The sequence below is a fragment of the Somniosus microcephalus genome, chromosome 32 (genome assembly GCF_052327205.1).
Source record: "Somniosus microcephalus isolate GS21.2 chromosome 32, FLI_Smic_1.0, whole genome shotgun sequence".
Taxonomy (NCBI): Eukaryota; Metazoa; Chordata; class Chondrichthyes; order Squaliformes; family Somniosidae; genus Somniosus; species Somniosus microcephalus.
The window spans coordinates 36088670-36110900 of NC_141018.1; the positions used below are offsets into that span (position 1 = coordinate 36088670).

The following is a 22231-nucleotide window of genomic DNA, read 5'->3' on the forward strand; positions in this document are numbered from 1 at the left end:
AGCAGCCATTTTTGCACCCAGCATGTTCTCACGAACAGCAACGAGATGATTTGTTTTTGGTGGTATTGGTTGAGAGGGGGGGGGGGGGACTGTTAGTCAGGACAGTGGGAGATGTCCTAGATCTTCTTTAACATCCACCTGAACAGTTGGATGGCATGATGGAGGAACTGTAACATCTTTCTAATGGAACGGCTGAATGGCCTCCTCCAGCTGTGCCTATCTTGTGAAGTGGAGACTCCCAGCCCAGTCCATATTATCAGCATAACTGGTCCAAAGCAGAGGCTAATAATCTATATGTCTACAACTCAATTCGCAACTGCACAGTACACCATGAGCACAGGTAATTAATTCTGTCACTATAGTTATTTATTTCACTGTAAACTACAGTAAACCATTTCAACATATAAGCTAATAACTTATAGCACTCCAGTTTAAGCTTTATTACATAGCAGACTGTTGTACTTCATAGATTAACATTTCTGTGGTACATTTTCACAGGAGAAGACAGTATGCCAGGAGTGTTTGAGGTTTTTGTCACCATGGCCCATTCAGGTGAACACCATGGGGCATCAGGAGGCCACAAGTAAAGTTTCAATCGATGTTCCCATTAATCTGTTGCTGATACTAACAGATCTTGGTGTTCTGCTTTTAAGATTTATCGCCAATGAGAAACAGCACCAAAAACAGATCTTTTCAAACCTCCAGGCCCATAAAATTCCAATAGAACAGAACAAGAAAGAAATATAAGCGCAAATACAAAAAAGTTGCCTGGGCTGGATTGCTCGGGTTCCAGTGTCAAAGGCTATTGTTTGGACATCCCTGAAGTACACAGTTCTAAAACAGAGGGCAATTAATTCCAAGATAGTAATTCAACATCAGTTAGCATGTACAGGAGGATTGTGCAGCTGGGTTAGGGAGTGGCAAATAGTTCCCATATTAATAATGTAGGCTTCTCTGAGGGCTCCGTCAATGGTTCAGCTGGCGAAGACGGTGAGCAGATGAGCCGTACAAAACAGGAAGATCCCAGCTTCGATCGCAGTCTGTGTTGTGTTAGCAGTTAATGCAGCAATTGGGGTGCGGCATGGTCGTCAGCACCTCCAGGTTAAGAAAAGGTTAAAAAAAAATTGTCCAGGGCTCAGCTGCTTGATCACCATCCAGTGATTCCTCCTGGAAGTGAATGTTCTTGGGCGAGGACAGGGTTGGGTGCAGCAGTGATAGCCTCCATAGTTGAATAGTCTTTCACTGTGTCGGCCTGTGGCCACTTGGGTGAGCGAACAGATGGGGATTCGTTGCCTGTATCTTCCTAGCAAGGAGGGGAGAAAACTGGTTGGACAAAGGAGCAAGAGAAAAAAGACCACATGATGGTAATACAGTCTTTTCTATTTTGCTTGGGCCAATGGAATGACCTAATTTTTCCTCATACACAATGGGAACAAAATTACCATATAGGACTCAAAAATTACCATACAATACGCATACATTACCATATAGTACTCAAAATTACCATACAACATGCATAAATTACCATACAACATGCATACATTACCATATAGTACTCAAAATTACCATACAATATGCATACATTACCATATAGTACTCAAAAATTACGATCGGTACTCAAAATTACCATATATGCGCATAGATTACCATATAGTACTCAAAATTTATCATGGGGTACTCAAAATTACCATATAACACAAAAATACCATATAGTGCTCAGAAATTATCATACAATACTCTTGCGTTTATTTTGAGTTGATTGTTTTAGTGGTGCCTTCCTGTAAGGGGGAGGGGGGGGTGCGGAGCCCTGGTGGAGATATTTGTCTTGGTGGCATTGGTAATTTCAGTCCCATGGTTTACGAGACAGACAATGTTGTGCAGTGTCCATCGGTCAGGGAAAGCCTCGAGTGAACCAATGGGCACTGTGTGGTCTCACCCAATGATCCCGTTAAGTTGTGCGGCCGCACCGCGGTTTGCAGGTCCCGCGCAGGCCGCTCAATGGCTTTACAATGGGGAAAAAAAAACACGCACGGGCGGAAATTTGAATGGGCCGCGCAGCCCGTTAAAGCGGTCACGCCCCCCCCAAAAAATTAAAGGGAACATTGGTCTCCCCCCCCCTCCAAGGTCAACTGGGCGCACACTGGGTAATTCTCCCGTCTGTAAGGGTCCCTTTGTGATATAAGTGCGTGCGGCCTCACTCCAGTTCCTCCTGGGTGTGGAAAAAGTAATGCTGGTGCAGGAGGGGCTCTCTTCTGAGGTAGGGGCAGAAGCAGACTGCTGGGGCAGCGTAAAGGGAGCTTTACTCTGTATCTAACCCGTGCTCGATGCCGGCACTGGCTGTCTGAAATAGAAAGTGTTCCTCACCTTGATGACCTACATTAAAAAAAAAGAATCTTCAGAATTATTTATTCATTCTTGGGATATGGGTGGGCATCACCAGCAAGGCCGACATTTATTGCCCATCCCTAATGTGCTAAGTTAAACATTTTGTGTTACCGCGCAGTTCTGTAACCTCTGCAGCAGAATATTCACGCCAAGGGGAATAGGGAGTCTGTTCACAAATGTAATCAATTCCAGTTTCATCTCCATCTTTTCCTGACATTCATAAGCTCCTGGTGAACGATGCTGAAACTTGGCCGTTTCTTCGGGTCGTACTGCCAACAGCGGCACATTATACTGTAAATCTCCTCCGGGCACGAAGCAGGGGCACTCAGACGATAGCCTAGGACAAAGAACAAATCAATTAGCAAATCAGTTGTGGATTCCCTCTCCTCCTGACAACATTTTTCCTCCTCTCCTAAAGGTGCTGTTCCTGGGGTTCGGTTCCGCAGGCTCGGCAGTACCTTGCCCACATGGACATCCTTCATGTGTGAGCCCAATACTAAGTGTCGGCAGGCTATTGGATGTAGTGGGACACCAAAACGGAGCCCAATCCTGTCCACACCTGATATCCACATATGCACTTTCCAGCACTGGTCACTGGTTAGAGTATCGGAGTGGGAACATTGCTCATTGATAATGAAGGAAAATGGAACACTTTCCATTTCGGGCTTCCCTGTGTCACCATCAAACACTCCCAGGGCAGGTACAGCACGGGTTAGATACAGAGTAAAGCTCCCTCTACACTGTCCCATCAAACACTCCCAGGGCAGATACAGCACGGGTTAGATACAGAGTAAAGCTCCCTCTACACTGACCCATCAAACACCAGAAAGGACAGGGTGAGAAGATGGATAGCTGGGGCTGACTGTGAAAAAGGGACGTGTCTGATGTGCCCAGTGGTTTTTTTCCCATTCTTATTGCTTTAAGATTCCTTTGTGTGAACTCTCACCTTGCTCAACCTCCTCTCGAGTTTGCTGATTTGTCATGGTTGGGTATGGTGTTGAACCCAGAGTGAAGGTCTCCCACAGCAGCACACCGTAACTCCAGATGTCACTCTCAGTTGTGAACCGCCCTATGAAATAATCAGCTCAGTAAATGAACAGAGACAGAGATTAAAAAGAGGGTCAGTCAGCATCGGCACAACAGTCGTGTTTTTGGGCCAAGATCTTTCATCAGCTCTGGTCAAAGTTTTACAACAGAACCATGAACCGACCTTTTCTCTTTCAGTTGCTGACAGACCTAGGAACGTAGAAACAGGGGTAGGCCTTGAGCCTGTTCCGCCATTCAATTAGATCATGGCCGATCTGTATCTTAACTCCATCTACCTGCCTTGGATCTGTAACCCTTAATACCCTTATCCTTCAAAAATCTAGCAATCTCAGTTTTGAAATTTTCTCTTGACCCCTTGCCTCAACAGCTTTTTGGGGGGGGGGGGGGGGGGAAAGAGAGTTTCAGATTTCCGCTACCTTTTGTGTGAGTTACATAAGAACATAAGACGTAGGAGCAGCAGTCGGCCATTCGGCCCCTCGAGCCTGCTCCGCCATTCAATGAGATCATGGCTGATCTGATCTTGGCCTCAACTCCACTTCCCTGCCCGCTCCCCATAACCCTCGACTCCCTAATCGTTCAAAAATCTGTCTATTGCCAACTTAAGTATATTCAATTACCCAGCCTCCACAGCTCTCTGGGGAAGAGAATTCCAAAGATTCACGACCCTCTGAGAAGAAATTCCTCCTCATTTCCGATTTAAAAGGGTTTCCCCTTATTCTGAAATTATGCCCCCTGGTTCTAGATTCCCCCACGAGGGGAAACATCCTCTCTGCATCTACCCTGTCGAGCCCCTTCAGAATCTTATATGTTTCAATAAGGAAGTGCTTCCTGACATCACCCCTGAACAGCCTAGCTGTAATTTTAAGGTTATGCCCCCTTGTTCTGGACATACCACCCCTCACCACCCCCCCCCCCCCGGCCCACCCCCCCCACACCAGAGGAAATAGTTTCTCTCTATCCACCCCATCAACTCCTTCACCGGCCTCGTGTTCCCAGTAGTTTTTGGTTTTGTTTAACAAACACAGACTTTCATCGGGGAATTTGACAAATGGAAGAAAACACACGTAGATCTTGGCCTTGTCGATGGTGTAAATCAGGCGATCGCGAGTCGGCAGTCCGTCTTACATCTCTCCCCCGCCCCCCCCACCGCCCTGTTGACTTTAATGGCAATAAAAATGGGGAAGAGATGTAAAATGGGCTGCCGATTTGTTGCCCCCGTTTTAAACTATCGCACAAAGTCAAGACCTATACCCCCCCAGAGTGTAAACGTTCCTTATTCCAAAATATAAATAAGTAACAGGAAACAAAAATGCTGATGGCCTCCCCTGATTTTCCAATTCAAGCAGCACAAGGATCTGAATAAATATCACGGCCGGAGGGTAACGGTCCCTCCGATGGTGTGGCACTGAGTCACGCACACAGGAAGGTCCCAGGTATGATCCCTGGTCTGTTGCTGAATTAGCCAATTATCCTCAGCACCCCTACGGAGAGAGGGGGTGGAGGTAAAAAAATCAGCCAGAGCTCCTGATCAATACCCAGAGCCCACTGCTGAACAGTGCGTGAGAGTGGACTAGATTGAGCTCGATTCTAACACGCTGTGGTCGATTAACTTATGGCTCTATGACTCTAACTTGCGAACACTCACTGCAGTGGCAGGTTGACACACTAATGCTGACACTTATTAAATATGTGTAAAAATAAATTAATCCTAGTTTTGCTGAGCTGTGAAATGCAAGACGTACCGTAATTGAGTGCCTCGGGCGCCGTCCATTTGATAGGAATTTGCTTCATTCCTCCAGTCGAGGAGTACACCCCATCCTCTTCCTCCCGAGACATTCCAAAATCACTGATCTTCAGCATATTTTTCTCAGAAACAAGGCAGTTCCGGGCTGCCAGGTCTCTGCAAGATAATTCCAATCAACTTTCTTTCCAATTTGAGCACAGCAAGCTCCCACTTAAATAAATGACCACATCTGTTTTTAGTGAGCTTGATTGAGGGATAAATATGGGCCAGGACACCGGGGAGAACTCCCCTGCTCTTCTTCAGAATAGTGCCGTGGGATCATTTACGTCCACCTGAGAGTGCAGACGGGGCCTCGGTTTAACGTCTCATCCGAAAGACGGCACTTCCGACGGTGCAGCACTCCCTCAGTACTGCACTGGGAGTGTAGGCCTGGATTCTGTGCTCAAGTCTCTGGAGGGGGAGGAAGGAAAATCCAAGGAATTCCACAGTCTGAGGTAATGCAGATTAAAAATCCCTCTATTCCGCCAGTGTGATATTCTTCCATTTCCCACCCCAGCCATCCTGCTGCCTCCCTGAGACTGAGGGTTAAGAGCCGAATTGGGGGCAGTTTTGTGCTGTTGGCTCACAACCTGGAAATGGCCAAAAATAAACCAGCGGGGTGAAGGAATCTTTAGCAGCACAGTGTTCCATTGCACAGCCCCAACATCCCTCAGCTAAGTGAGCATGACAATAAATGTGAACCCAAATATAATTTTAAAAATCCTCTGACTATTGTTTCATCGTATAATCCTCAGTTCCTCCCTCTACTCTTGATGTCCCTGCTAAGGTGAGAATAGAGCCTGTAGGCAGACCTCAGGTCATTGACCTGAAGTCAGTCCCTTGATAATGTCTAGGTTTGGCTGTCCCTTCTGATTCCCACCACCTTTTGCATATAGTGGCCCCATTCCCAGTTGACACAGATTCGATGAGAATTTAGAGCAAAATGCGCTTCCGCAGCGAGTGGCTGGGCCGCATGGTCGATCGTAGGTTTGATTCCCAATCTGGGCTGAGTTACGTAGAATGTACACCACAGAAACAGGCCATTCGGCCCAACAGGTCCATGCCGGTGTTTATGCTCCACACAAGCACCCTTCTAGCATATCCTTCTATTCCTTGCTCCCTCATGTGTTTATCCAGCTTCCCCTTAAATCCATCTATACTATTCGCCTCAACCACTCCCTGTGGGAGCGAGTTCCACATTCTCACCACTCTGGGTAAAGAAGTTTCTCCTGAATTCCCTATTGGATTTATTAGTGACTATCTTATATTTATAGCTTTGAGTTTTGGACTCCCCACAAGTGGAAACATCTCCCCATCCATCACCCTATCAAACCCTTTCATTATCTTAAGGACCTCTATCAGGCCCCCCCCTCAGTCTCCTCTTTTCTAGAGAAAAGAGAGCCCCAGCCTGTTCAATCTTTCTGATATTTACAACCTCTCAGTAATGGTATCATTCCCTGTAAATCTTTTTTGCACATTCTCCAGTGCCTCTGTATCCGTTTTATAATAGAGACCAGAACTGCGCCCAGTGCTCCAAAGTTAGCTGGCCACTGCTGGCGTGGCTGCAGACATCCTACAATTGACTTCACTGTCCTGGGCGAAGGAAGAGGGGAAACAATCCGCCTAAGTTTCCACTTATGTTTGCGAGCCGGTGGCTGCAGTTGGGTGACAGAAGGGTTGGGGATAGCTGTGAAGTTCACTGCAGTCAGACAGCTAGCTGACACTCAACCTTCAAGGCTCCCAGATGGCTAATGCCATTATGGAGAAGGTACTACAGGGTGCCTAGCTGCCATGAATCCACCCTCCCATCATCTTCAGGAGTGGGAGGAGGAGGAATTTGGCAGAGAAAAAAAAAACAGGAAACCAGGTATAAAGACAATTGAATCAACAATCAATCGGCTCCATGAGCCCATGAGATCAGTTGTCCTGCACTAACCTGTGGATACAGTGCTTGCTCTCCAAATATGCCATCCCAGCAGCAGCATTCTCCGCCATCTTTATTAGGTCTTTGGTAGTAAGTTGATTTGCTTCATTGCGTAAAAATGTCAAGAAATCCCCTCCTGAATTGAGAAAGTAACAAGTGAAAAAGCTTGTTTCTTGAAGTGCATGAATGATTTGATAGTGTACATCAGTGATTTGAAACTGTTCCTCTCGAACATCTTCCAGTTCTGAGGAAAGGTCATCGATCTGAAACATTGACTCTGTTTCTCTCTCCACAGATGCTGCCTGACCTGCTGAGTGTTTCCAGCATTTTCTGTTTTTAGTTCAGATTTCCAGCATCTGCAATACTTTGCTTTTGTTTTAGTGATTTGATTATGTTAATCAGTGATTTGATGCGTAGCAGTAATTTGTTAATGTTTATCAGGGATTTAATAGTCAGGCCACCAGGAGATTTCCCTGATCTTCTCTGAATGGTGCCATGAGGCCTCAAACATTTACTGGGAGAAGTAGACAGGGCATCGGTTTTAACATGTCACCCAAAAGACAACACAGCAGTCTCTCAGCACGGAGTTCTCTGGCAAAATAAGGGGCTCAAGTCCTGGAGTGGGGTTTGACCCCACATCCTTCTGATCTAGAGGAGAGAGTGCTACCAACTGAGCCAAACTGACAATCCTAAAGAGATTACACAGAACCACATCGAGTTGGCAGCACAGAAACAGGCCATTCGGCCCAACTGGTCTATGCCGGCGTTTATGCTCCACTCAGGAGTTGTGGATGATCTGTGGGAGGAGCGGGCTTGAAGGGTTGAACGGTTTTCTTTCCGTTCCACTTTTCCTGTTGTTGTTAGTCATCCTACCTTAGTGCCTGACCCCCCCTCACCTTGTACCAGCTCCATGACTATGTAAATGGGCTGTTTCTGAGTGCAGACCCCAATCAGCCTGACAATGTTCGGATGATCGTATTGTTTCAGGATTCTGAAAAGAAAAACCAGAAAGAATGTTAAGATATTGCCCTTTTCTTTAAAAGCGTCACCGATCTGTCACACACACAGAATTACAATACAGAAAGCCGGCCTGCCCAACCACTCTTGTTGGTGTTTATGTTCCACATGAGCAGGATCCTAATCCTATCTGCCTGCTCTGTTCCTATAGCCCTTTATCCCCCTTTCCTTCAATCATCTATCTAACCCATTCTTAAATATTGACATGGTCTCTGCTTCAATCACCAACTCCACAGCCTCTCAAACCCTGGTGTAAAAAAGTTTCTCCTGCTTTCGGTCCTAAATCTCTGGTCTTGTATCTATATCCCCTTGTTCTAGCCCCCTCAATCACTGAAAACAGACTGCTTCCATCGACTCTGTTCCATCCCATTATAATTTTAAACACCTCTATCAAATCACTCCATAATCGCTTCTATTCTAATGAAAACAGCCCCAATTGCACACGTGATTTATGGATGGTCACTCCATCACTGGGCACCAATGAACGGTCACTCCATCACTGGGCACCAATGAATGGTCACTCCATCACTGGACACCAATGAATGGTCACTCCATCACTGGACACCAAGGAACGGTCACTCCATCACTGGGCACCAATGAACGGTCACTCCATCACTGGGCACCAATGAACGGTCACTCCATCACTGGGCACCAATGAACGGTCACTCCATCACTGGGCACCAATGAACGGTCACTCCATCACTGGACACCAATGAACGGTCACTCCATCACTGGGCACCAATGAACGGTCACTCCATCACTGGACACCAATGAACGGTCACTCCATCACTGGACACCAATGAACGGTCACTCCATCACTGGACACCAATGAACGGTCACTCCATCACTGGACACCAATGAACGGTCACTCCATCACTGGACACCAATGAACGGTCACTCCATCACTGGGCACCAATGAAGGGTCACTCCATCACTGGGCACCAATGAACGGTCACTCCATCACTGGACACCAATGAATGGTCACTCCATCACTGGACACCAATGAATGGTCACTCCATCACTGGACACCAATGAACGGTCACTCCATCACTGGGCACCAATGAAGGGTCACTCCATCACTGGACACCAATGAACGGTCACTCCATCACTGGACACCAATGAATGGTCACTCCATCACTGGACACCAATGAACGGTCACTCCATCACTGGACACCAAGGAATGGTCACTCCATCACTGGACACCAATGAACGGTCACTCCATCACTGGGCACCAATGAAGGGTCACTCCATCACTGGGCACCAATGAACGGTCACTCCATCACTGGACACCAATGAATGGTCACTCCATCACTGGACACCAATGAACGGTCACTCCATCACTGGACACCAATGAATGGTCACTCCATCACTGGACACCAATGAAGGGTCACTCCATCACTGGACACCAATGAACGGTCACTCCATCACTGGGCACCAATGAACGGTCACTCCATCACTGGACGGTCACTCCATCACTGGACACCAATGAACGGTCACTCCATCACTGGACGGTCACTCCATCACTGGACACCAATGAACGGTCACTCCCAGTGGCGGACAGCAATGCTGTCCTATGGAGTGTTGAGCCCACTCTTCTGTTGGTGGTAGACACACAGCAATGGCAATTCTGGTTCCAAAATGTTACTTATATTAGATATGTTACTTAGAGATCACCAGAACACCTTTGGTAGGGCATGGAACACTCCTGGATCGGCCTTGACAACTACACCATGCTAAGGGTCAGTCAAGGAGCTGGCTCGCCAAGCCTCTGCTGTGTGTGTTTTGCTGTTTGTAGAGCTATCACTGAGTTGATGAAGCTGGGATCCCGTGCTACATGCCACCAGCACTCACCTGGCTTCCATGAGGAACTTATTCTTCTGATCAGCTGGCAGGTTTTCACGGCACATCTTCACAGCCACTAGAGTGTTGTCATTCCTCATCCTCCCACTGAACACCTCGCCAAAGTTACCCTGTGGGCAGAAGGAAGAGGAAAGATGGGTAAAAGCCAATGACACTCACCGATCCCGCCCCACCCCCTGAATGATACACCCAGAAACAGCAGAACCTACTCCACCAACAACAGCAACTTGCATTTATATAGCACCTTTAAAGTAGTAAAATGTCCCAAGGCGCTTCACAGGAGCGATTATCAAACACAATGTGACACCGAGCCACATAAGGAGATATTAGGATGGGTGACCAAATGCTTGGTCAAAGAGGTTGGTCTTAATGGAGGGGAGCAAGGTAGCGAGGTGGAGAGGTTTAGGGAGGGAATTCCAGAGCTTGGGGCCCAGGCAGCTGAAGGCACGGCCGCCAATGGTGGAGCGATTAAAATCAGGGATGCGCAAAAGGCCAGAATTGGAGGAACACAGAGATCCCAGAGGGTTGCGGGGGCTGGAGGAGGTTACAGAGATAAGAAGGGGCGAGGGCCACGGAGGGATTTGAAAACAAGGATGAGAATTTTAAAATCTAGGCATTGCCCGGCCCGGGAGCCAATGTAGATTAGCGAGTAAAGATGGCGATGGGTGAACGGGACTTGATGCGAGTTAGGACACGGGCAGCAGAGTTTCGGATGAGCTCAAGTTTACAGAGGGTCTCCAAACAATCTACTGAAGGTGCAGACTCTGGGGGATTGCTGGGGGTGGGGGTCAGAGTACAGCTCCACAGGCACCAACAGCTCTCCTCACCCAAGTAGTCATAGATGAGCCTGGACAGTGAGCATCAGCAGGCATTTCGACTGCAGAGGGTCTTTCCTGGTCTATACAGCTGAGCCATTCACTGGCTTAAACAGCTGAGCTTTCGGGGGAGGGAGCCCCAAGTATCAATTTTATACGGGGGGGGGCAGGGAGGAGAGTGATATTCTATGTAAACGTTATCAGTCATACAGGCACTTACCCGGCCAATTCGATCTCCTATTAGAACATCTTCATGGTCCAGTACCCACTTATCCTACAAAGCAATGCACAGCGTCAGTAGAGATTAAAGACCCCAGCACTTCACCCAAGTGGTTGTGTCGGAGCTTAAACAGTGAGGGGCTGCAAACTATTCAACGGTGGAGACCATCACAGTTTGCCCGATATCCACAATTTCCAGCAGGACTCACTAGGCAGTGGTTAGTGGCAGGACCGCTGTCTCATTTTTCTGATTCCTAATGGCAGGAGCACTGAAGCCAATCGTAGCCTCCACCCACCGCCATTAGTCCAAGCTGCGATCACTTAACTCAGCACAGAGTGACGCAAACCTTTTTGTATGTTTGGCTCACTATCACACCAGACAGTTCCCTTACCTCCCAGTTCAATGTGGAAATTCCCTATCGGGTTATAATTGGTATGGTACATTACTGCGTGCTTTCGTTTTCTGAGGCGAGAGAGTGAAGAAGAGAGACAGAGAGAACGAGACATAGATTCAGGGAGAGGGAGAGAGAGAGAGAGAGAGAGAGAGAGACACAGATTCAGAGAGAGAGACAGATTCAGGGAGAGAGAGAGAGAGAGAGACATAGATTCAGGGAGAGAGAGAGAGTGAGAAATAGATTCAGGGAGAGAAATAAAGAGAGAGATAGAGAGACATATGCAGAGCGAGAAATAGGTTAAGTGAGAAAAAGCGAGATCCAGAGAGAGAGAGATATCCTAGAGAGAAAAAGGTCCAGAGTGTGTGAGAGTGTGTGCGAGAGAGATCTGGTGAGGGTTATAACTGGAATGAGGTGTTACCGTGTACCTTAAGAATTGGTTTGATCAGGATAGCTCCAGTTTTCTTGGTGATGGGTTGTCGCGTTTTCAAGAGGTTGTCGATGAGGAGGGGGATTGTGGGAAAACTCTCGCCGTCAAATCGGAACTGGGACTGTTGAGAAACAGCAGTGGAGAACAAAATTGGATTCACACATTCGAAGCTCAACTTTTTCCAACATACAGGAAACTTTGTGCTATCCGGCACCGACGGGACCGAGCTGTTGCTGTTCCCTCAAAACTGCCGGACACTCCAGCGCTGATGTTGAAGCATACGGAGCTTTTCAGCTCCATATCTGGCAACAAACACTGTTGCTTAGCAACAGCTTCTAAACAGTCCAAGCATCTCTGTAGCTTAGCAACAGCTTCAGCAGGCCTTGCAGAGCTTGACTGTTGAGGAAAAAAGCAACGAGAAGAAAAAAAACCTAACGAAAACGGCTCCTGATTTTTGCCGGTGGCTCGAGCATTCCGGACAGTTAGCCTCTGGATAACACAAAGTTTCCTGTACACAGTTACTTGAAACTGTCAAATTTTCCATAGTTTGTCTTAATTCATATTAAAAAAAATTGTAATCGTCTTTTCATTACAGTATGAAAAATAAACACCAACAAAGACTGGTCTGAATGTTGTAATTTCTATAATTGGATACTAACAAGTTACAGTCATAGTGTACAGCGCAGATGGCGTAGTATGCACGGCACAATGCACATGGCAAAGTGTCAGCCGTGGCTCAGTGGGCAGCACTCTCTCGCCTGAGTCAGAAGGTTGTGGGTTCGAGTCCCCACTCCAGAGACTTGAGCACAAAATTCTAGGCTGACACTCCCAGTGCCGTACTGAGGGAGTGCTGCACTGTCTGAGGTGCCGTCTTTCAGATGAGACGTTAAACCAAGACCCCGTCTGCTCTCTCAGGTGGATGTAAAAGATCCCATGGCACTATTTCGAAGAGCAGCAGGGGAGTTCTCCCCGGTGTCCTGGCCGATATTTATCCCTCAATCAACATCACTAAAAAACAGATGATCTGGTCATTATCACATTGCTGTTTGTGGGAGCTTGCTGTGCACAAATTGGCTGCTGCGTTTCCCACATTGCAACAGTGACTCCACTTCAAAAAGTACTTCATTGGCTGTAAAGTGCTTTGGGATGTCCTGAGGATGTGAAAGGCGCTATAGAAATGCAAGTCTTTCTTTTTACGTGGGGCACTGCACATGGCAATGTTGAACAGGAAAGATACAGAGTAATCACCCCACTTACTGACGATGTAACTGTGGAAACAGATCTTCCTCTTTCGTCATTGCTTTCTCCCCACTCCTGAACCCCAACACAAGGTTGGGGTTCAGTTCCACAGGTGTCAGTGCCCCATCCAAAACATCACCCTTTCTTTTCCCAGTCTTCCCTTCCGAGTCTTGCTGGGTCACAGTTCCACAGGCACCAAAAGCCAAGGTGGTCATTCTTTGTGTGTGATCCGACGTGGTGTACCTCAACAGGCTATTCCACCTTAAAGGCATCACAGTCAAGCCTGACACTGTCCTCCCCAGATGACTACCCACACGTGGATGCACATTACAGTGGCAAGGGGAGGGATCATTGGAGAAGGAACCTCCCCCCTACTCCCCACTGATGGCGTTCCTGGGTTGGAGGGAAAACAGAGGCCAATTATAACTCCTCTACCACAGAGATAGGCTAACTCACCACAGAGCGGGAATCAAACAGGCTTCACGTGACATCAGCTGCTGGGAATAAAAACCCCAGGGAGTGGTTGCTAGAATACTGCCCTTGCTGTGCCACACTGCTCTCGTACTTACGTCTGCATGTTGAATGATAAAGTGGCGGCACTGTCCGGCAGACATCACGGACAGAACATATTCCCCCTTGTTCTGGCTCTCGCGCACCAGGAAGTCCCCCTCGTTGACCAGGAGCTGCTGCGTTTCCATCCGGGGAATGGCACCGTGGTACCAGGCCTGCTGGCATAGAGGTTTCTGGACGGCTGGCACAATCGGCAAGAGAGGAGGCAGCTGGAATGAGGAGAGTACATCCCGTCAGAATCACTTAACTCAGCTGGAGAGAAACGGCCGCAACCTTGGCTTCCACCCTGAAGAGTTTCTTACAAACTTACTTCTCAAGAAGATGCCTTCAGAGTAATGGAAGATCGAGGCGAGTTTGGAAGTAGGCATTGACATGAATCAGTCAGTCATTCATGAAAGAAAGACTTATGAAATAATACTGAGCAGCCTACGGGTGGCGCTGTCCAAGGAGAGTATAAATACTCGGGCACGGGCCCAGCTTGCGCAGGACATTCTTAACAGGAACTAGTGAAGGACACAACTAGACCTCCATGTTGTAAAACAGTTGATTAAAACTTTGTTTAGACCAAGTGCCTAGTAGTTTTCTTACGTCAGGCATCCAGCGCAGGATTACAGCTTACAACATTCACAGGCCTCGTGCAAAGTTACAGATTAGAATAAACTCCCTCCCATCCCCAGAGCCTAGACAACTTGTGGAACTATGAAGCAGGTCGAGGTGTTACAACTGGCCCCAGCTCTCCCGCGCTGGAGGGGAAGGGTGGGGGAGAAGGTACAAAATCAGCTAGGGCTCCCCTGGAGTGCTATGAGATACATGTGGGGCCAGCGGGCTGGCTTTGTCCTGCTCATAGAGAATGTTTTTGGCCTGATTATATCTTAACTAAACATGTTTGAGTAGTTCCAAACACAACAGACTGTTTGATGGGTTATTTTGGGAAGCTGAGCTACTGGATTCTGTTAATGATTAACCCATTTCGGCTTATAGAGAGGAGGCCATTCAGCTGCTCGAGCCTGTTCCGCCCTTCAGTTAGATCACGGCTGATCTGTATTTTAACACCATCTACCCGCCTTGGTTCCATCGCCCTTACTACGTTTACCTCACAAAAATCTAATGCTCAGAATTCAGAAGCAGGCACCACTTACACTGAACTTGGGTTTGAAAAGTCCGGAGAAGTGGTTCTTCAGCGTTTCCAAGGACAAGACTCGGACACCATCCTTCCCCTTTCAACGAAAGACAAACAGTTTAGAACAAAATCAAAGCTGCCAAATGCTGGAAATGCGCAGCAGGTTCCGTCAGCACATGTAAAAAGAGGAACAGTGGGTTAAACAGTTCCAGGCCCTCGGACGGGTTGGGGAAGTCGGAAATTTGGCCAGTGCCGCACGCATTCTTTGAGCTAGGCAGTCAGATAATCGGCGGCGGCGGGGCACGGAGATGAATTTCTGATTCGCGCCCATACTGAGGCTCCCCAGCACAGACCCGCAAAATAACCCCTTTGGTGTCTAACCCCTTCACCAGTCCCGAAGAAGGGTCCACCTGGATTACATAGAATTTACAGCACAGAAACAGGCCATTCGAACAAACTGGTCTATGCCGGTGTTTATGCTCCACACCAGCCTCCTCCCACACCTACTTCGCCTAACCCGATTGGTATATCCTTCTACGATAGCAAAATACTGTGGATGCTGGAAATCCGAAATAACAACAGAAAACGCTGAAGAAACTCGGCAGGCCCGGCAACATCCATGGAGAGAGAAACAGAGCCAACGTTTCAAGTTGAAGACGAAGGGTCATCGACCTGAAACGTTAACTCTGTTTCTCTCTCCACGGATGTTGCCTGGCCTGCCGAGTTTCTGCAGCGTTTTCTGTTGTTATTTTGGTATATCTTTCTGTTCCTTTTTCCCTCATGTACGTATCTCGCTTCCCCTTAAATGCATCGATACTATTCACTTCAATCACTCCCTGTGGCAGCGAGTTCCACATTCTCACCACTCTCTGGGTAAAGAAGTTTCTCCTGAATTCCCTATTGGATTTATTTATATATTTATGGCCCCTAGTTCTGGTCTCCCCCACAAGTGGGAACATCTTCTCTACGTCTACCTTATCGAACCCCTTCATAATCTTAAAGACCTCTAGCAGGTCCCCCCCTCAACCTTCTCTTTTCTAGAGAAAAGAGCCCCAGCCTGTTCAATCTTTCCCGATAGTTATAACCTCTCAGTTCTGCATTTATATAGCGCCTTTAATGCAGTAAAACGTCCCAAGGCGTTTCACAGGAGCGATTATCAAACAAAATTTGACACCGAGCCACATAAGGAGATACTAGGACAGGTGGCCAAAAGCTTGGTCAAAGAGGTAGGTTTTAAGGAGCGTCTTAAAATCTCCACAAGTGGAAACATTTTCTCTACGACACTCAATACTTTTCTCTTTTCAGATGCTGATGGACCTGCCCAACATTTTCTGTTTCTCTCTCGGATTTCCAGCATTTGCTGTTCTTTTTAGCTGAACAAACTTAAGAAAGAACAAGCTTTGCACTTCAAAAGTAACTGATTGGCTGTGAAGCGCTTTGAGACGTTCCGAGGACACGCTAAGTTGCCGCGTGGAAAGGCAAGCTCGCTCTTTCTGTGTTGACGCTGTCGAGACTCACAACTGAGGAGATGGAATATTTGTCCTCCTCTAACTCCAGGGCAGGCGGAGGCTCCTTGTCTCCCAGCTCCTTCATTTTCTGTACAAGCAGCAGCCGCTGTGCCTCCAGCCTCCCCTTATTGCACACAAGTATCTGGACCTGCTGCCGACTCTCCTCCATAGCACATTTCTTGCTGAAGATGTAGACACTGCAATGGAACGGATGGAAAGCATTTAGTAGAAAGGGATGCAGCCAGAACAAGCACGTAAGAACATAAGAACCTACAGGAAACTTTTTTTTTATCCGGCATAGACGGGACCGACGTGGTGCCGGTTCATCAAAAATTCCGGATAACCGAAAGCTATAGTAAAAGATACGGAGAGCTGACAGCTCCGTATAAAGCAACAAACCCTGTTGCTTAGCAACAAGTGCAGAACAATGGCCACAAGTTTCAAGCATCTCTGTAGCTTAGCAACAGCTGCAGCCACACCCTTGCACAGCAACAGATGGAGGAAGGCAAGTAGAATATGAAGTAAAACTTACCTGAACCTACTCCTGAATTTTGCTGGTTAACCGAGATTTCCGGTTATTTAGGTGCCGGTAAATCTAAAGTTTCCTGTATTAGGAGCAGGAGTAGGCCATACGGCCCCCCGAGCCTGCTCCGCCATTCAATGAGATGACGGCTGATCTTTGACCTCAACAGTTTCCCGCCCGATCTCCATATCTCTTGATTCCCTTAGTGTCCAAAAATCTATCGATCTCAGCCTGGAATATACTCAACGACTGAGCCTCCACAGCCCTCTGGGGAAGAGAATTCCAAAGATTCACAACCCTCCGAGAAGAAATTTCTCCTCATCTCAGTCTTAAATGGCCGGCCCCTTAGTTCGAGACTCTCCAGCCAGGAGAAAACCCTGTCAAGTCCTCTAAAATTTTTTATAAGTTTCAATGAGATCACCTTTCATTCTTCTAACCTCCAGAGAATATAGCCCCAATCTACTCAATCTCTCCTCATAGGACAGCCCTCTCACAAGAGACACAGCAAGATGTGGGGCGGAAATTGGCAGCGCAGCAGGTGAGTGCACTGACTTTCCGCCTCTCATGCCAGTGTTCTGAAAGCAGGACGGGCTGATGCAGTGAGAGACTCTGGCAGCGTGACTATATACTGGCCCCATGTGAAATGAGCCTGGCCAGTCTCGGCCTAGTTCATCATAAGCACAGATCCATAGCACAAAGCTGGCAATCTCAATCAGTGACCCGTCCAATGGTGGTTTGTGGGCTGGGGTGGGCAGGCATTTATTAGTGACTATCTTGTATTTATGGCCCCTAGTTTTACACTCCCCCCACAGGTGGGGTTGGGGACATGGGAAGAAGGTGGGTAGGTGGTGTTAATCTATAAAAAGGATAGGCTTGTTGCACCTAATGGCCTTTGACGTAAGAAAACTACTAGGCACTGGGTCTAAGCGTTAAACAAAGCTTTAATCAACTGTTTTACAACACGGAGGTCTAGTTGTGTCCTTCACTAGTTCCCGTTAAGAATGTCCTGCGCAAACTGGGCCCGTGCCCGAGTATTTATACTCTCCCTGGACAGCGCCACCCGTAGGCCGCTCAGTATTATTTCATAAGTCTTTCTTTCATGAATGACTGATTCATGTCAGCCTTTTCCTGTTTCTCAAAGTTCTGTTATCATGAAACTCACAAAAACCCCATAAAAAATAGTAAAAAGAAACTCTGCATCTCAGACAGGCCATGCTCCGATTCCAATACCAGCTGGTGAGCTGTGCCCAGTATATGTTGGATTTCCTCACCGTGATCTGCCACCACCCGACTGCTCCTCTGCTGTTACTTCTGTAGAGATCTGCCTGATGGTTGCCTGTCGGTTGTCAATAATCTCTGTCAGAGATTGTAACTCTTCCTCGATGGAGGTTAGGCTGGGGAAAGAAAGGAACATCAATCTGTACAAAACCTACCCAGAATATACGTCATAGTCTAGACGCCACACTTTACTGCAAATGCACAAGTATGCGCACACACACACACACACAAATGCGCACGTGTGCATGTTACACACAAACGTGCATACATATGGATGAGGGATTACAGTTACGTGGATAGACTGGAGAAGCTGGGGTTGTTCTCCTTAGAGCAGAGAAGGCTAAGAGGAGATTTGATAGAGGTGTTTCAAATCATAAAGGGTTTAGATAGAGTAAATAAAGAGAAACTGTTTCCAATGGCTGAAGGCTCGATAACCAGAGGGCACAGATTTAAGGTGATTGGCAAAAGAACCAGAGGCGACATGAGGAAAAACTTGAAACACATCGAGTGGTTAGGATTTGGAATGCGCTGCCTGATAGGCTGATGGATACAGATTCAATAGTAGCCTTCAAAAGGGAATTGGATAAATACTTGAAGGAGAAAAAAATTGCAGGGATATGGGGAAAGAGCGGGGGAGTGGGACTGACTGGTTTGCTCTTCGAAAGAGCCGGCGCAGACTCGATGGGCCGAATGGCCTCCTTCTGTGCTGTACTATTCTATGATTCTATAGGCTCACAGGCACACGCAAATGTGCACACACATATTTGCACACATGCTCCACATACACCCACACTTACACTAACAAATGCACAGTAGTGCAAGAGATGTGCAGCTCACCTGTGTTGCACTGACTCGATGGTGAGGTCGTTGAGCTGTAACTCCCCCACCTGCAGGTCGTCCAAGTCTTCCAGGAGGCTAGTGTCAAAGGTCACAAGTGGAGGGACCTCGGCCACTGACCTGTGCATTCGGGTAAAGAACAGAGAGATTCACAGTGGGGCAGGGTAACACCGCAAACAAGCAGGCCTGGTTCGGGAGTTTCACGTGGAACGCACTTTCAGAGCTCTCCCCAGGTGCGGTGCTGAGCGCCACTCAGGCCAGGGAGGTGCTGGGATCGAACCCCGCTCGTTGCCGAGTTAGCAGCGGCCTCAGCAGCCCTGGATTGGGAGTGGCGGGGGCGAAAATCAGTCAGGGCTCCCGCTCACGATGACTAGTAACCACATGCGTGGTGGATGCTGGGCTCAGCTGCGATGAGCTCTGTGGTCGAATAGCCTGCCGACACTTGCTGTCTGGGCTCACCCCAGAAGCATGGCCACTGAGCGAAGTACTGGAGAGCAGCTGAGAAGTGCGCTCAGCATCAGGAGAGGAGAGAGCAAACTACTTGTTGAAAAGCACTAGTTTTACAGCACATAGTGTTGTAAACATTGGGAAGAAAATACTGCACCCCTATCAAATCAGCAGAGTAAAGTACGGGACAGAGATCGGAGTACGAAAAGCTGTGTGTGCCAGAGGCTCGGACCTGTTTTGCTCAATGAAGCTCTCGTACTCTTTGCGCGGGTCGATGGCCTCGATGGCGTCGCTGATTTCCCGGTGAACCGTCACCACTTCCTCCTGTACCAGGCTGGTGATCTCCTGATATTCCTGCAAGATTTCTTTGCTGTGGAAATCAAAAAGAAAAGAAAACATCGAAAACAGGTGCAAGTGCGCTGCTCCCCATTCAAAGATATTCCGCGAGGGTTCAAACCCGTAACTCCCCCTGCCGCTACCCCTTTCTACCCACCCCCCGCACATCCCGACAAATGAGCTGTTTAAGTTGGGGTCCTTGCCAAAATGGTGGGGTGGAAATTCATCTTGTGCAGCCTGTTACACTCCCCGCCCGATATTCCGTTCCACTGACTTCAACAGAACTGAATACCGAAGGGGTTTAGAACAGGCGGCTGATGTGATATTTGCCCGTTACCACACAACGTGGATTTCTACCCCCATGTGTTTGCTCGAGTGGTATTTCGCCAGTCGACTGGATCAGACTATGATCAGCACGCAAACATATTTTTTTCCTCTCCCTCCCGTCCCCATCTAAGGTGCTGCTGCTCAGTGGGCTGTGAGTTCTATGGGTACTGTCTAATCTCTAACACCTCAATCAAGTGGCCTCACAATCCTTGGGTTTTAAACAGGAGGGGCCAGAAAAGTTACTACCAGGATAACTGGCTTGTGGCGGCCAAGAGTTCATAGCAACGTCGCTTTTTGATCCTTTGACGTCGGCTCTTCCCATCATTGTGAAGCAGAGTTGACCAAGAATTGGATTGTTCTCCCACTAATAGGGAACGTGAGCTGGGTTTAGACTGTCGTGAGACAGGTTAGTTTTACCCTACTGACAATGTGCTGTTGCAACAGTATTCGTGCTCATTACGAGAGGAATCACAGGTTCAGACATACTCGCACTTAACACACACGCCCCCAACACCCGCAACCGACACCCCCCCCGTGCCCAACACACACCCCCGCGCGCCCAACACACACCCCCGCGCGCCCAACACACACCCCCGCGCGCCCAACACACACCCCCGCGCGCCCAACACACACCCCCGCGCGCCCAACACACACCCCCGCGCGCCCAACACACACCCCCGCGCGCCCAACACACACCCCCGCGCGCCCAACACACACCCCCGCGCGCCCAACACACACCCCCGCGCGCCCAACACACACCCCCGCGCGCCCAACACACCCCCGCGCGCCCAACACACACCCCCGCGCGCCCAACACACACCCCCGCGCGCCCAACACACCCCCCGCGCGCCCAACACACACCCCCGCACCCAACACACACCCCCGCACCCAACACACACCCCCGCACCCAACACACCCCCCCGCACCCAACACACACCCCCGCACCCAACACACACCCCCGCACCCAACACACACCCCCGCACCCAACACATACACAGAGATATACACACACCCAACAGATGCACACACACACACACATCACACACACAGAATCTCCCACTCCCAGACACTCACACCCAACACATACACACAGACGTACACACATCACACAAACCCAACAGATACACACACACTCTCAAATGCAGACACAGAATCTCACATTCCAACACACACACACACTCAAACACATACACACACTACCCAACACATGCACACGCAACACATTCTCCTTAGCCCAGGAACGCTGAGGAGAATCAGTCTCAATCCAATTCCTAGGGAGCGTGGGCCAATGGCACAAAATGGATCCTAATGATGGGATGGCTGGTGTGGGAAATGGAAAAATGTCACAGCGGTGCAGCAGAGGGAGCTCTATGATTGGGGCTGTGTTGGGTTCATTATAATTAGCAGTTTGCTCAGAGACGTTTAAAGGTGCAGTGAGCAAACAGCAACACAGTCACAGTAAGTTGCATAAACCTCGCACCTTTTAAAGACTCAACGGAAAGTTTTCAGATTGCACCCCCCCAGCACAGGCCCCCCCACCCGTCGGGAATGCCCATCGGCAAGTCAGAAGCGCATATGGATCGAGCACGCACAATTTCCACAAACGCACTCCACGTTGGCGAGGCGCTGTACTAAGAACACGGAATTAGAAAATTGACCCCGTGCTCCTGTATTAACTACGTATTTCAGAGACTTGTATTAAAGTGTTAATCTCTCTCTCTCATCTAGCAGGAGTTTATCTTTTAACTTCTGCACAGCTGCTGATAAGACTGTCTTGACAAAGGGTTTCAACCTGAAACGTTGACTCTATTTCTCTCTCCACGGATGTTGCCTGGCCTGCTGAGTTTTTCCAGCATTTTCTGTTGTTATTTTGGATTTCCAGCATCCGCAGTATTTTGCTATCGTAGGAGTTTAACCAGACTGGGGGAGATCAGTTAGCCCAACACAGGCTGGGAATGGGACCTGGACCCTTCCTGCTCTGTGCGCCTCAGTATCACACCGGGTGTGATCCTTTTAACATTTCTTCTTCATTGGTTTTTGATAAAGTATGAGTTTGTGTTCAGCCTTTCCCCCCAGTGTTTGACTAATAGAGGAGGCACTGACAGATAGTTTAGCTCAGAGCTGCAACTTTGTACTGCAAAAGGACATTATTAGAAATGACTACCCCAACGTCC

The 22231-nt window shown here is 48.3% G+C and overlaps 1 protein-coding gene across 4 annotated transcripts in view; it reads right to left on the reverse strand.

The window, feature by feature from the left end:
* Window positions 1-344: 344 nt before the first annotated feature.
* fes (FES proto-oncogene, tyrosine kinase) overlaps window positions 345-22231 on the reverse strand; it is a 54133-nt gene continuing 32246 nt past the window's right edge. For 2 of the 4 annotated variants that reach the window (XM_085972425.1, XM_085972424.1), the window contains 14 exons: window positions 19627-19764; window positions 18948-19067; window positions 18104-18226; window positions 16320-16506; window positions 14821-14898; window positions 13681-13890; window positions 11871-11993; window positions 11052-11105; window positions 10008-10126; window positions 8036-8130; window positions 7152-7275; window positions 5175-5332; window positions 3332-3454; window positions 345-2722 (listed from right to left, as the gene is read on the reverse strand). In XM_085972425.1, coding sequence (XP_085828551.1) covers window positions 2580-2722; window positions 3332-3454; window positions 5175-5332; window positions 7152-7275; window positions 8036-8130; window positions 10008-10126; window positions 11052-11105; window positions 11871-11993; window positions 13681-13890; window positions 14821-14898; window positions 16320-16506; window positions 18104-18226; window positions 18948-19067; window positions 19627-19764 — 1795 coding nt within the window. In that variant the 3' untranslated portion in view covers window positions 345-2579. The remainder of the gene's footprint in view (window positions 2723-3331; window positions 3455-5174; window positions 5333-7151; window positions 7276-8035; window positions 8131-10007; window positions 10127-11051; window positions 11106-11870; window positions 11994-13680; window positions 13891-14820; window positions 14899-16319; window positions 16507-18103; window positions 18227-18947; window positions 19068-19626; window positions 19765-22231) is intronic. The other 2 variants (XR_015074383.1, XR_015074382.1) reach the window with 2 other exon arrangements.